Here is a 15,028-nt window from a genome sequence, read left to right on the forward strand (position 1 = left end):
ATTATACTGGTTAACCCTCTCAACCCACAGAGGGAGAAAAGGAGGGGAGCCAAGGCATCATCTAACAACTACAGCATTTAGATAAAGCTGACACTAGTACAACGCTGCTGTGTAGATGTGAAAGTCTACTCCTCGTTTTCTAACACCCCCCCCACCTCCGCTTATTATTTGTAGTCAACACGGCACAAACACAATCTGTTGGCAGCCTCGGTAACATTTAGCAGCCACAGAAAGCTTGCGTGTTTGTTTTTCTCTCGTTATAAACTCGGCTTCAGCTGTGATTAAAATTCATGTGATTTTGTTTTGTTTTTTCTTTCTCACGCTTCATCTCTGCAGGTGCGTCTTGCTTATTTTCCACCATTGTGTGATATTTAGAGATGATTGTTGTTCTTTTCACCCTCCAGTCACGTCTGGCTAGGCCATTTCCTTCCCCAAAACTCCAACACACATCCCTAGTTATTTATTTGAACTGTAGATGAATTGCGGGAGACACGACTCAGCGTAATTGACTCGATTAATGCCAGCCATTATCATTTCGTCTTCAACCAAGCTGTCTCCCTCCGGCAGAGCCAGCACCCACGTTGGCCCGACCCTGTCAGCCAGGCCGTGTAATGGAAGGTGCTGCCCATGATTACAATGTCGCAAGTCATAACGCTCTCACTGGCAGCAAGTTGTGCCCTGGTGGCTGTCTGAGTAGCAGGCAAACGGAGAAGAGTCTCCCATATTTCAACCCCAGCTGAGCATTTTTAACTCGGATGTCCTCGTCTCCCTCTCTCTTTTTTTTAAAGTGTGTTTTCTTATCAAAAATAATCACACTGACTGCTTTAGTGGCTCACAAGGAGGCATGATATGAACTAAAGTGGAAACAAAGTTTTAATTTATTTCTTGTTTCTTTGGCATTCCTTGAAAGGAATGAAAGAACAGTCTGTTTTTAAAATGCCTCTGAATGCCTCTCTTCAGTTTCTGTCCTCTATCCTGTCAGTGCGACCTGTATGCGAGGGAAAGCAAGGTGGTGCCAGCAGGGAGATTTACTTATTCGCTCCAACCTTCATAATAGCATAACATAATAAGTCCTTCATAATACCCCGGCATATTCTCTGACTTCACATCAACGGTATGACCCCTGGAATTAACTGTGACTTGTCTTTTCCACTTAGAAGCAAACCAAAGTTTGGGTTTTAATGGCGCTACTTACATGCTGAGCTTTTTAAAAAAAAAAAATTTTGGTTGTTATTTTAAGGTCGAGTCTGTGAACTTGGCCTGTTCTCCCACAGACTTTGGCTTCGGATAGAAGCAAAGCCCATTACAGCATGGAGGGTTTGGGTGTTTGGGCAGGCTCAACACACAGGTGATGAAGTGTTTGTTTATGGTTATGAGTTTGAACCCAGCACCGCTGATTAGTACTGCAGACTTTACATGTCTCACACAGGAGCAGATAGAAGTAGACTCGTTGCAGGCCTGCTACTTGCTATCTGTATAAATGATGGAAACCTGCAAGGAGCTTAATGCATATAACTAAGTAGAAAATTTGGGGACTCACAGATTGTCCCAGATTTAAGGCACCCTTTTCTGTATGAAGTATAGTGACTAGGTCATCGTTCTAGGAAGGTCAGGGCCCCCTTTAATTCCACATAAAGAGACTTAGATTGATAATTAAGCAGCCCACAGAAAAGCCCCTCTGTGATTTATACCTATAGATTTTCTGTCAGATATGAAATGTTGTGCTTGAAATTGAAGAGGAGGGCCCATTATAAAGCGCTTTACCCTTAACTTTGAGAGGGCTTGTTGTATTTGTTCAGCCATGCTTTTGAGTTTAATAGTTACTGTATGACTGCTGCACTAGTCAGTCAGTTTAACGCTAATCTAAAGGTGGTCGATAATAAACAGTCCTATATCATACCCAGACTATGCGATTAATCATGCAATACAAAGCCCATGTTCTTCTTCTTCTTTGTTTTTTGACTTCTCATCATCAATATGCATGCCACAGTAAGTCACGATTGCAGCCTGAATACGCTGTAAAAATTGGTTACGAAAGCTCCAAACACTGTTTCAAATTATAGCCCCTATTGTCAGAAGGTGTTTTAGTTTCAGCATCGCTGCCGAGTTCAAAGGCCCGTTCTGATAACAAATTCAGACAGAGAAAAATGTCCTCCCTGTGCATTGTAGGTATCGTGTGATTTGGTGTGCTGGAGGGCATTAGAAAATACATGTCCACTGTTATTAATCAACATGACACGAGGGCAGAAATGACCCCCTGTGCTTTTCATTTGGTTCTATTCAGAGTAGAGTTTCTGTATGTGAAAACACCATTGTGCTCATATCTGTGTGGTTTTTGTTTGTGTTATTTACACACAAGAGCACGGTGTAATGTGTGGCACATGCATGTGTGATTTTTGTTTTGTTTTGGGGGTTTTTGGCGATGTGCACTTTATAGATTATGCTAGGGCATCGTTATTAATGTATGTGTGTTTGTTTTCCCTCTCTTTTCCAGTCTAGCTGTGCTCAGTACGCAGCAGACAAACGTGATGAGGAGAAACTGTGCGACCACTTAATCCGTGCGGCCAAGTACCGCGACCATGTGACAGCCACGCAGCTCATCCAGAAGATAGTCAACATCCTGACTGACAAACATGGAGCCTGGGGCGGCTCTTCCATAAGGTAAAACAAAAACTGTGGTTGTGTAAAGTGTCAAACAGAGCTGTGCTCCGCTTTCAAATAAGATCAGATTAGACGTATTATAAAAATGTTTTTATTTATTTCCCCCCTCCCTCACGCTTATATTCACACAGTATGCTTTAGCTAGTCCATTATTAATCCATTATTTTATTTAGTGTGTGTGTGTGCGTGAACATGTTTTTTGTCTCATCATTATGTTTTCTTTTTGATAAGCCCGTATAATCGTAAGAATCAAGAAGCAACATTATTACTTTAATTTCATAGAAATGCCTTCAATTGCATCCAGTTGTCGGGCTTGAAAATTATTCAAATCGCCATTATGGTTTTAATCTCGTTATCTTTAATCTCAGCCACCAGTACTCATGACTTTGATTAAATTAGATTTGCAAAGGTGAAAATGTCAGCCGCGGGTTGAATGATGCATTGATTCGGGGGGAGAGATGAAAGCCATTTGAACAGCTCAGTTCCCATTAAGAACAGAGGGAACCTTATCCTCTGTGTTTGTTTCGCCAAATAGGCAGCACAGTCCAATGCAGCTATTCCCTAATGATGGCTGTTTGTGCAGGTAGTGTGTAATGGCGAGCTCCAGAGACGGCTGCTGGCTCACGCTTGTTAGGCTGCACTAAGTCTCCAGGGACTCGTCTGGCGAGGGTTAGTTTGCCGTTGGATCAGGAGTCTATCTCTCGCTGCCTTTGTTTTCCTTTTCTATTTGTTTCTGTTTCATATCGGCATCAGGTTATGATGTATTATTTGTCATATTTTTCCTGCCTTGATCCAATCTCCCTCTCTCCCCTCCTTCCATCGCGCTCTCTCTCTCTTTCTCTCTGTTTGTCTCTATGTGTACTCACACAAGGCTGCGCCATTTAATATGGATATTGTGTTCTACGAGCTCTGGCTAGAAAAGTCCCCCATTACCGCTGCTTTATGCCGCTGTACTATTGATGGTTTTCCTAATGGCTGCCGATGGGCGCAGGGAGCCATTGGCACTGAGCCTTGGAGTGCAGCGCTCTTTTAATAAATCACAATCAGTCTTGTGCCATTACATCAATATTTTTGGTCAATTACTGTGAAGGTCAGGTGGTGCAGCTTCGCACCAGAGCCGATGGTATGTGGGCATAGGAGAAACATCTGGTGCTGCAAATCTCTGAAAAAAAGGAAACGATGAATGTGGGGAAAAACAAACAAAAAACCCCTTCTGCACACCTGTATACCTGCAGGCTTCCTAATAAAAGATTTTCTTCTTCTTTATTTTTAATTTCATATATACACACAAAGCATGTGGTGCAGCATCATTCCTGATGGTAAATAAGGAAGGGGGGAGGATGGATTCACCCAGTGAAACCCGCAACCTCTTTTCCAGCTGTGAAAATGAAATCCAGGAACACAAAGACAATACGCAGCTATGATTGCGTCCTTTTTGTTGCATGGGTGTTAAAAACTGTAGGCTGCCTGCTCACATGCCATAAAACCGTATTCCCCAAAGTTTCCATTCAATAAAGGGTCTGAAAATGAAAATATTATTTTCTCACAAGCTGATGGGAATTGTTGTTTCCTCACGGCAGGCATCTAATATCTTGTGACACAGTGTGACCTGCCTGAATGCAATTTGTGTCTTAATATCCAGCTTACAGCCGCCCTGGCCTCTGGAGAAAAGAGGTGTTAGGTGATTTTCCTTTTTCCATTCCCCTCTGCTTCTTCTCTGTCTGCAGTTCTGTCTTTCTGTCAGTCTTTCACCACATGTAGTTCCTTGTCCCCTTTTCCCTCACTCTTTGTCCTTTTGCTCTTTCTAGTTTCACACCCACTTCAGTTGTATCACTGAGTGTCCGAGGAGGAATCCTTTCACCAGACAAAGGGTGTCTATCTTTTTTTTTATGCCCTTGTCTGTCATCTAGTTTCAAGACACAGACAGATCCACGGTCAGACAGATAGGTTGACTACCTGTTCATCCATGCATTTGTGTCCCAGCACCTTGAGACTCAGGTGTACAACATGTCAGCCTGCTGTCTTTTTAAGAGAGGAAAAAGTAAATGAATAGCTAGCAAGATGATCACAAATGAAACAACTGTCAGATATCCTTCTTTTTTTTCTTTTTTTTGCTCACTCCACTTTTCCCCTCCTTTTTGGAGCTTGGGTCCACCGAGCATCAAGCCTGCTGTGGTGTTTATTTGGGTCAGGAATCATCTTTCATGTATATGACACCTAGACAAAGTCGACAGACAGAGGGGAGATGAGGGCAGATGATGGAGAACGCCAACTCGCGGTCTCTGGGGACAGACACTACTCTCCTCTTTTTCCCCTCTCATACCTTCTCTTTATTGCATTCTAATAGGCTGACTAATGTACCATGGAAATTCACTCTGGATGCTGGAAGCAGGGAAAGTAAAAGGAAGGTGGCTGCAGCTGGAAAAAGATTGTGTGATGTAGAAGAAGTGTGCATACTTTTTTTTTTAACCAGAGCAGTTGTTTATTGATGTCACCAGTCTCTCTGAGACAAATGCAAACATTATTCAAGTTGCACGTGCAAGCTTGCAATGGTATCCTTTTATTTCCACTTTACTTCAAAAATCCTCACCTACAGCGAGCCCCTCCAGACACACACACACACACACACACACACACACACACACACACACACACACACCTTGAGCACCGACTCCTCTCCCTCTGCTCCTCCTTCCTCATATAAGCAGCTCATTTTCTGCAGCACCGCTGCTCTAATGGACGCCCTTAGGCTAGAGGCTTCCCAGCCAAGGGACATCCATCTTTTGGCATGTCACACTCCCGCCCGGCAAAAAATCTTTGTGATGTGCACTCCAATTTTTCTTCAGTAAATCAAATCTTCCTTCCTTCAGAAAGATGAATGCTTTAGGGTTGGAGTGTTATAGAGAAAATCAATGCCGGCAAAATTGAAACAGTATGCCCCCGTATTGATCGGCCTTGTGAGATCGAAAACCAACAGCTTTGTAACTGTTCCAGTGGACAGTTAGCTGACCTGTAATGGACAAACTATTGATATTAGCATTACTATTTTATCTTGTGCTACGTCATTTCACCAGTGCACTGTTGAGGGGAAAGAGGCCGGAGCTTAACATTCCCAGAAAAGCTTTTTTCCCTCCTTTTTAGGCAGTGATACATCATGACATGAGACGCACAAAATGCCGTGGAGACACTGGCATGCCACTTCAGTTGTTAAATGATTGGATTTATTCCAGTTTTGCTTTGCTTCAGCTGTTATGGTATGGGCAGTAGTATTGTGTCTTATGTTAATGCTGTTTGAGCACAGGCACAGTATTTAGTCGTCCTCCTTCATTCACGACCACAAACCTCTGCTGCTTGTTTTTTAAATTTAATGAGATCGAACTAGTTTTAGATTGAATTAACTAACTTTCTGAGCACAGATGATGGTCAAAATTTCCTGTAGCCCAATCAAAAATCACCACATGTCATGAATGCTTTTTGTCACGTTGTCAGAATGGAAAACTGAGAAATCAGAATAACCAGTGTTTTTTGTTTGTTTGTTTGTTTGTTTGTTTTGGCAGTGTCTACTTGAGAAGCACTGAAATAAGATGCCGAATACAAATCTCTGAATTACAATAAATTCTTATGACACATAGTTACTGTTACTACGGTGAGAACGTTCACGTTCACATTTTATTTATTTGTTTATTTCAGTAAACGACCGCATGAGAAGCTGCGACAGCCAGATTAATCTCCACTCGTACGCTTTCATTCCAGACTTAAATCACAATTATGATACATAATACTGAATGTAATGCATGTGTTAAAGCTGAGGTCTGCACAGTGTCTGCACTGCGTTGCGTGCTCGCTTTATGGACACACTGTACATTAAGGCTGCACTGGTACTGTGGATGCAGGGCTGAAAAAGGAAATGGGACTCTGGCATGTCATTGGAGATTATAACCATAGGAAACAAGAGCATAACAGTTTAGAATACACTGACTCTCGGAAATGCGTGACACGAGAGGGGCAGGAAGACGGGGAGAGAGAGCGAGATGAGGAGAAGGATGAAACAAAGCACTGGAGAGAGAGAGAGAGATCTGTTACAGGAGGATCAAAAGTTTAGATGGAGACAAAGACAAGATGGTGGCATTTCTCTACACCATCCTTCCATCCTTTCACAGAGCCATTTAGATGATCGATTTTGCAAATCTGAATGTTAAATGTTGAGCGAGTACATAGCTGTGTATCTATCAGACACCCCGATTTGCTTTGTGTTTGGATAAAGAATAAACAGATCATTCTTTATTGAGTGATTTTTAAAAACTATTTCAAGTTGGATTACGTTTTGCAATCCAAATTTATTATTAAATCCAAAGCCAAAACAGGTTGGCTTTAACATTTCATTTAAAATGGGATAAGCCCTAAAATACGACTGCGTTGATTTATATAGGGAAAAACCGTTTCCTTGTGTAGAATTAGCTACTAATTTTTAACTGCTATTGGCCTTTTGGTTTGCTTATAAATACTCGGGAGTCTAAACACAAACATGACCCAATGTACTGAGCTTTGGCAGCTGTAGCGGTGCGTAGCTTCCATGTCGTCTGAGGCAGAGACAGTTGTTTCCTTTAGTCCAGGTCCTGACTCCTTCAAAACCAATTAGTTGGGGCTCGAGTTGTGATCATCCATCTGCCTTCATACAGCCATAAACATATAGCATAAACATACTACGCGAAGCAATACAAGGCTGCCTTCAGCTATGTTCATCTCTGTAAACGAGACGCTCTGTAGCGCACAGACGGTCTCCAGCACCCAAGTCCTTAAACGGGTTTAACATAAAAACCTCCAATTCATTAATCACTGACTGTGACGTGCGTCTGGCACTTGGACAAAAAGGATGTTCCTTAAATCTCTGGGGAAGCTGTTCAAGTTTGACAGACATGCGTTCCATCAGTTACATAAAATAACGTGCCACGAAGGCCCTACCATGCAGTCTGGCTCATAGATATGAATTAGAATATAGCCTTAATGATAACATTTACCTCTACTGTATATACACTACAGTGGCTGGGCCTGTAAGGAATAGTAACAACATGTCATGGTGAAACATATTAACAGCTGATGATGTCCATATGTTACCATGGTTAAGTGAGGCGGTATAGACCGAGGCTCAAAAAACTACACTTAGATCACTTAAAATGACAACAATAGGATATTGGTTAGGTCGAAATGGGTATTTTTAATCATTATCATTTAAATTATTTTTATTATTATTGTTTTATTTATTTTTTTAAAAATGTAGTGTAGCGGTTACACATCATGTCTGAGCTGGCCGCATACTGTATATGCACCTATGACACAGCTTTCCTTAGCATGTCATTTAATGTGCAGGTGAGAGAGAATAAGAGGTACACCTGTACACACCAATTGACTTTGCACCTCACTTGAAGTTGTGTGTGGGTAATACAATTGCAGTGCAGCCCATGAATGCTAAAAAAAAAAAAAGCAATAAACATGTCCTTCATGTCCTTCATGTCCTATCACAAATGGCTAACTTAGAAAAAAAATATTAACACTGTTTCTATCCAGTTGGCTACATAATAAAAGGCAGGCTGCAAGTTCAAACTTCAAGGCATTTCCAGCAGTGGGACGCATCACCAGAGGCATTTCTGCTACAGGCTGTATGTAAAAGATGGAAGTAGCCATTGTGGTGTCACGTGTTGGTTTGCAAAGCCTGAATCGGAGCCTTTTCACAGTTTTCTTCCTTTTATTTTGAAACTAATGTGAAGAATTTGGGGGAAGATCTTGCTCGCCACATCCAGGATCCATATAGGATATCAGCTTTTCAGTCACACAGTAAAGCATGCTTTATCTGTGGTTCAACTCAAATGGGGATCAGGTATTTATTTAAACAATGAACATCACTTTTTTTCCAGTGACGCTTTAAAGCTAAGTAATATTTACTGCTTGAATCTAGCTTTTGAACTCTCCCCTTGCTAGCCATGAAAAAGTATTCACGTTTAAGGCACTTCCATATTTATTTCACTTTTCAGACCCATCTTTTATATACAGTTTATCAGCGCAGCATTGCTGCTTCTCTGCCTGCTACAGTCACCCACTCTGGTCGCATCATAAGATCAGACTGCTCGAGGCAAGGTAATTAGCATGCTAACTTTAGTAGCTATTTCTGCAATAAAATACACAGACACAATGTCACGCTCTAATTTCATCACTTTATCACTTTATCTTCAAGTCCTTGCTTTTCTCTAACTTCCCGGTATCTTAGAAATGTTCGGGACTGCCAGTTGGAAGTATGACAGAAGGTCACGATACCAGAAAGAACAATTACACCACCCCTAGCTTCCTGCCTCGCTGCTCACAGCCAGGCAGGATTCAGTAGCAACTATCAGATTTATGAGTTTCATATACCTTAAGAAAGTATATGGCCTTGGTGGAGCAAGGTCACGATAAAAGGGTGCTGATCAATATCTGAATGAAAAGCCATTTGGGAAGTTTTTAGGGCTTTTCCCCTCCTTTCTCCCTGGATGCAATATCTGCAGAGTATCGATTGTTCCGGGGCCAGTAGTTAGTCAAAGGCTATCTCCTTTGACTAACCCCTTTGCAGCGTGTCAGCCCCCCTTCTTCCTCTTGATAGATTGGTATGCTTCCAGCCACTGTAATTACACCATGGGACCAGCAGGTCATTTATTTTGCTACTTTCAACATTCCCCCCCCCCCCCCATCCAAAAAAAATTGCCTTTATCTTTAGAATCCAGCACTTTGTCGTGCAGCTATAGGAGAAGAAAACGACACATAAAACAACAAGGTTCCCTCCTATAGAAAGGGTAGTATTGTGAAGACGAAGGATTGCCTTTACTTGTAGATTTACTTCACAGCCCCTGTGTCTGAGTTCAAGTTCAATCCGGATAAGTTTGACGGGTAAGCTCGGCGACGTTTAGAGTTAATTCTAGTTATTAATGCTGATACTAATATTAATGGGCTGAATTTTTAAAACAGTGGTTAAAAAATAAAAACAAGACTCTAACCGTATCTTCAGGGACTTCTTATTACTGAAGCATATTCAGGCTCAAACACTTCAGTCCACTTTGATAAACCTGTATAATCTAATTTAAAACTGTAATTCTTCCATAAATTGTTATTTTGCAATATGATAAAAATGATAAAATATGTATTTGTAAAGGGTAAATTTATGTGTGCACGTGCTGATGTTAATTGCATTTTTTTCCCTTCTCCAAATCGAGATAACTAACAGGGTCATTATAGTTACTGCTGCACTTGACACACACATGCACACACTCTGGATTATCAGTGGTGTAATGCACGCAGCCATATGATGGAGAGAGGGGAGGAGGTGCTCGTGAATAGGCGACAGCACTACATGAGGTTGTCGAGTGTTGTAGTGGTTCTTTGGGGCACTGAAGGAAAAAGCATAATAGACCTACTGTCTACATAGAGTGGAAAAGAGAGGAGAACATTTGCTACTAAGTTTCCCAAAAGATTGTTTGTAATTTGGTGTAATTTAAACGTAATAAACTGATGTATTATTTTAGAATTTTCCTTTTTTGTCCCGTAGAATTTGAAATCACCTGCCTTGTTTTGTTGCTTTAAAAGGAAAAGTTTTAAAACTGATATTTCACAAATGTCCTCTGCTTTTTATTTTAATGTCAGGCTCCTGAGTTAGTTTTGTCGTTCAAGGTGCGAGGTTAAACATGACCCCAAGTTTGTGTTATGAATGGGGACCTTCAGACTCCTTTGGGGGGGGGAAAGCCCTTTTCCTCAGACTTCCTATCTCAGCTGACCTTGAGCTTCTCCCCTATGTTTTTCTTTGGGGGAGCGGGTGTTAGAAATGTGGGTACGTGTTCAGATTTGTCACAGCATTCAAGATCAGCTCTGAAAGCTAGAGGTCAGAAGATTATTACAATGGGACAGTAATGGCAGAATTATGCAACTCCGGTCCAGTGGATGCCCTCATTACCTAGCAGTACTGATGATAAATGGCCTTAAATGCATGTTGTCAAAATGGCAGGAAAAATGTGACTCTTCATCAAAAATACAGATGGTACCACTTCATTGCTGTCACAGTGGAAGTCTGCGGATGCTATTTAGTATGTATTTGATATTTAGATGATACTTATCAGCAAAAAAAAAGGAGCTGAAGCTGGGAGCAGAAGCTGGACGGGTTTCCTTTAAATGTTTTCACAGCACGGTAAACGATCCTGTCTTTGGTCAATATTTACCGCTTTACTAATCCAGCACTTTTCCTTTTACGTCCCATGAAATCTGATATAATTAGTGTGTAATCATCTAGCCTTTGTTGGTGAATTTACTCTGAGTGTAATTGCTGCTAATTGGAAGCCTCACAGTAAGCTGATGGTAATTAGGGCTTGATTTGCATTATTTCATTTGGCTGCACTGCATTGTGGGGAGTCTGCAGCCTTTTGCCATCCACCCATGGGAGTGCTTTGATCCTCACAAGCTGGTGATGTTGCAGAGATGCAATATCATGCTCTCTTTTATCAGATCACTTTTTGAAAGCTCTTGGATGAATTGGAGTTAATTGGAAGGAGTGGTAGCGGCTTACGTTGTGCCAGTAATGAGAGCTTGAGCGCTCTGGTGTACTAGGGAGTGAACCCTAGGGTGATAAAAGCAAAGCAAGTGAACATACAGGGACTTTTCATAGATGTTAGGTAAGGAATTCACCCACATTGAAGGCTTTTACCTCTTTTTTTCCCTCTCTAAACATATTAATATTCTTTAATTAGATACGTTTTAATAATTTTCTCATTACGGCCCTCGTGTAATGTTGGGTTAAGCTTATATTAAAAAAAGACAAATTAAATGACTTTATACTGTGATTAATAGTAAGGATAGGCAAGATTACATGTGCACTGTCATTTAAGGGGATGAGATGGAAATGTCGTCGTGTCTGTGACCCTGGTATCACCTCTGGTGAATCTGGTAAACAACATTAGCAGAGGTAAATTAACATCCACATATGTAGATGGTGTCCTGTACACCTCATTGTAGCGGGAAGGATAGACATTGATGCACATGTAGAAAATCACTCCGGCAAGACTTAATCATGCCAAACAATTTCAGCGGGAAGGTATTTGGCCCCGTTTCATTTTAATTTGAGTCTGGAGAGCCCGTCGAGGCGATCGCTGCCACCGTTTGACAAAGAGCCAGTCCTCCAGCAACCAGTCCTCAACATGACAAATCCTCAATCTTCTTCGCTCTCTCCCGTTTCTTCTAAACACATGGTTTATGCAAATCAAAGCAAAATGATCTTGGGGATAGCAGCAATGTTTGAGCAATTTGAGGGCTGCCAATAGGAACTGGCATTAATATAAAATAAGCAAGGGAGGAAAATCTCCGGTGCATATGCAGGTCTCATTGACTGTATCCAAATGAATTTAGCAGAAAGGTTATGAATGACTGTTTGTGGCAAAGTGCAGTCGCTTGTGGTGATATATGAAAGTAGATTCACTCTGCGTGTCACGCACGCTGTGGTAAAGGTCATTTTATCATTTACATACCGTTTTTAATAGAAACCTGTGCGAACCTAGATTTCTCCTGCCTCTTTATTCATGTTCACCCCTAAAATGTAGAAAATGCTAAAATCAAGCAAAACATAATAGCGTCAGGAAGGCAGTTGGATGATTATTATTTATTTTTTTTGTATTTTCATATTTTAAAATAAAATAAAAAACAACAACAAAAACTGAAAATAGCAGCCCAAAAAAGCCCCAAAATAGTCCTCATTTCTCCTTGTCTTTAAATCCTGAATGCTGGCACAGAGCTAACTGTACTATCAGACTTTAAGGACTCGCAGACAGAATCTATTAACATGTTTAAATGCCACATTTATTAATAGTAAATAGGTACTTAGAAACCCAGAAATATCAGTAGTTTATGATTATTAATAGAGAGGGCATTATTCAAAATCTAAATCTTTATTTTGATTTTGGTACAATAAAATCAAAAGGACCATAAAGTCATATGCAGTCCTATTCAGAAAGTGTCAGCACATCTTATTAAACTTTTTTTCCATGGGCAAAATTTTTAAGAAGAGAATTTCTAATAAATAAACAGTATAAAAATATAAATATATATGTGTGTGTGTGTTACTGTATGTTGCCTAATTAAACTCTGCCTACTCACTAAGGGGATTATGGGTTAGTGAAGCATGCATGTGTAATAGTCAATAAAACAAAGTAAACAAAAGATATCCAGACTTAAAGGGTTAAGTTATGTATAAAAAGGGAAAAAAACACTTTGTATTTGGTTGAAATCACAATATTTGAGCTGGGAATAAGTGTTATAGACCTTTTATGGACAAATTCTTTCAAAACATGTTTAAATATTGTAATTTCACTCAACAGCCATCATATCGAGATCCTTAAATAACTTTGATTCTTGATTTTTATTTGGGTAGACGCCACTTGTGTGTGTATACATGGGAACAGTTAATAGTAGAAGAGGTAATATAATTCACTTAGCCCTCCACTTTTCTAAACTTCCCCCCCCCCACAAATAAGCATTTCATTAATCCTGATGCAACCTCTTCATACTGACTGAATACGTCTCACAATTAAAGCATTTATTTATTATGTCACCTAACCGTGCCAGATCTACTTGGACTCGTCCTTTGTTTTGATGTAAATGGAGAATTTAGTAGCACAACTGAAATCTTAAAGAGCCCAACTAGTAAAATATTTCCTCGCAGTGGCGTTGATGGTTTGTGTTGAGTTGATTAAATTGGAGGGGTAGCTGTTCTGTTTACAGATTAGAGAGAAAAATCGGGGCTACACAAAAGGAGAAACTTGCACTCCATTTGTTCTGTGTGTTGGTAAACTTCCATCCAAAGATGTTTTTAAAAAAAGGAAAAAAGAAAGAAAAGAAGGTAAATAGAATTTACAGCCTCTCATAAAATTCTTGTGCAGTAGCCAATGTGGTCCACATTAGAAAAGCTTAGCATGGCTCAACGTTTCCTCCATAACGCACAAACACACAGCCCCATGTACGGCTTGAAAGCACTGGTGTATACAGCATGAAAGTACTGCTCATACTTGAAATCATGCACGCAGACGGCCTCTGATTCTCCCCCACTTTGATCAGCTGCTGGTGCTCACTTCCGGCTTAACGAGCGGGCCTTCCAGACACCTTTTTATGACCGAACTAATTACTAATTACACAAGTGGTTGGCGCGAGCCACAGCACAACGTGGGCCCTTTTGTTATTTTAATTGTTGTTATTTTGAAGAATGGTGCTTCAGTAAATTCTGCCAAGGATACCAGAGGAGGATGGATGAGCCCTGAATAATTTATTATCTTTGTGGAAACACACTCAGCTTGTGTTGGGGGGGGATTGCATAGTGCTGTACATCTCCATTCTTGTTATAGCGGCGCTCGTATTGGGGATTGATGACGAGGTATCTTTCATCGTACGTCCACCTCTTCTAGCAGCCTATCATTAGGGCTTCCACTGTCGCCTCTGCCCTGGATGAATATGAGTGGCAAACGCAGTCCGCTCCATGCTGTAACTAATTACTCCAGGCAATGGTTCCCCCTCCTGATGGATTAATGTGTATTGTGTGAACTGGACAGATCCCCACCTTCCATGAGATGAGAGACGAGCCCATCCCGATTCAGAGGCGCTTGCACAACCTTGATAATTATTTCCATAGATGAATGAAATTGCAGGCGGGATGATGAAGTGGCCATTTGCGTGCGGGGGCTATCACATGCAAACATAGAGCACAGGCTTTGTCACCACTGAGAAATCTGGTCCTGCACAGATCTCTGTCCCCAGCGTCGGTCTAGCTTGCATTCAGCACACACACGCTCGCTTTCAATTCACAGCTCTGAATATACAACATCAATATTCATTTTCTCCAGTTTTTGGTTTCATGGCTAAACATTTTCATGCATTATTTCTATCTACTCTACTATAAATATATGCCGAACAGCTGCCACTGTCCACTTGTCAGCCGTTTGAGACTGATTTTTTTCCTCCCCTTTTTAAAAAAAATCTAGATAAATCAAATAATCAGTGGTTTTCATTAGCTAGGGCGTGCAGGGTTTTAAAGGACCTGCTTGGAAATTGTATTTATTTTCTTGCGTATAGCTCTTTTCCCTTTTAGAGGCCCCTGTGTGATCATTGGTGTTGGACTGAAGATTTGTGAGGAGCTCCCGGCCGGAGCGGCGTTCAGTAGTAGATCGCATAAAGCATGCTGGGGTTCTCCCGTCGTAGCCAATGCCACTGAAACCATAAACCGTGTCTTCCTACAACTTTAACCTTCGCACAATTCACTTCAGCCTCTTATGAGCAAAAGGTTTTTATAAATTTTTACTTCGTAATGTTTAAGGAT

The 15,028-nt window shown here is 40.9% G+C and overlaps 1 protein-coding gene across 8 annotated transcripts in view; it reads left to right on the forward strand.

Annotated features, from left to right (window-relative positions):
* lrba (LPS-responsive vesicle trafficking, beach and anchor containing) overlaps positions 1 to 15,028 on the forward strand; it is a 176,200-nt gene that overhangs the window by 84,994 nt on the left and 76,178 nt on the right. For all 8 annotated transcript variants that reach the window (XM_086295381.1, XM_086295382.1, XM_086295384.1 and 5 more), the window contains exon 36: positions 2,495 to 2,661. In XM_086295381.1, coding sequence (XP_086151507.1) covers positions 2,495 to 2,661 — 167 coding nt within the window. The remainder of the gene's footprint in view (positions 1 to 2,494; positions 2,662 to 15,028) is intronic.

This window comes from Aulonocara sp. 'chitande type north' Nkhata Bay, linkage group LG6, assembly GCF_057382095.1.
Source record: "Aulonocara sp. 'chitande type north' Nkhata Bay isolate Kocher_YH1m ecotype deep benthic linkage group LG6, A_spYH_male_GT1.1, whole genome shotgun sequence".
In the NCBI taxonomy this organism is placed as follows: Eukaryota; Metazoa; Chordata; class Actinopteri; order Cichliformes; family Cichlidae; genus Aulonocara; species Aulonocara sp. 'chitande type north' Nkhata Bay.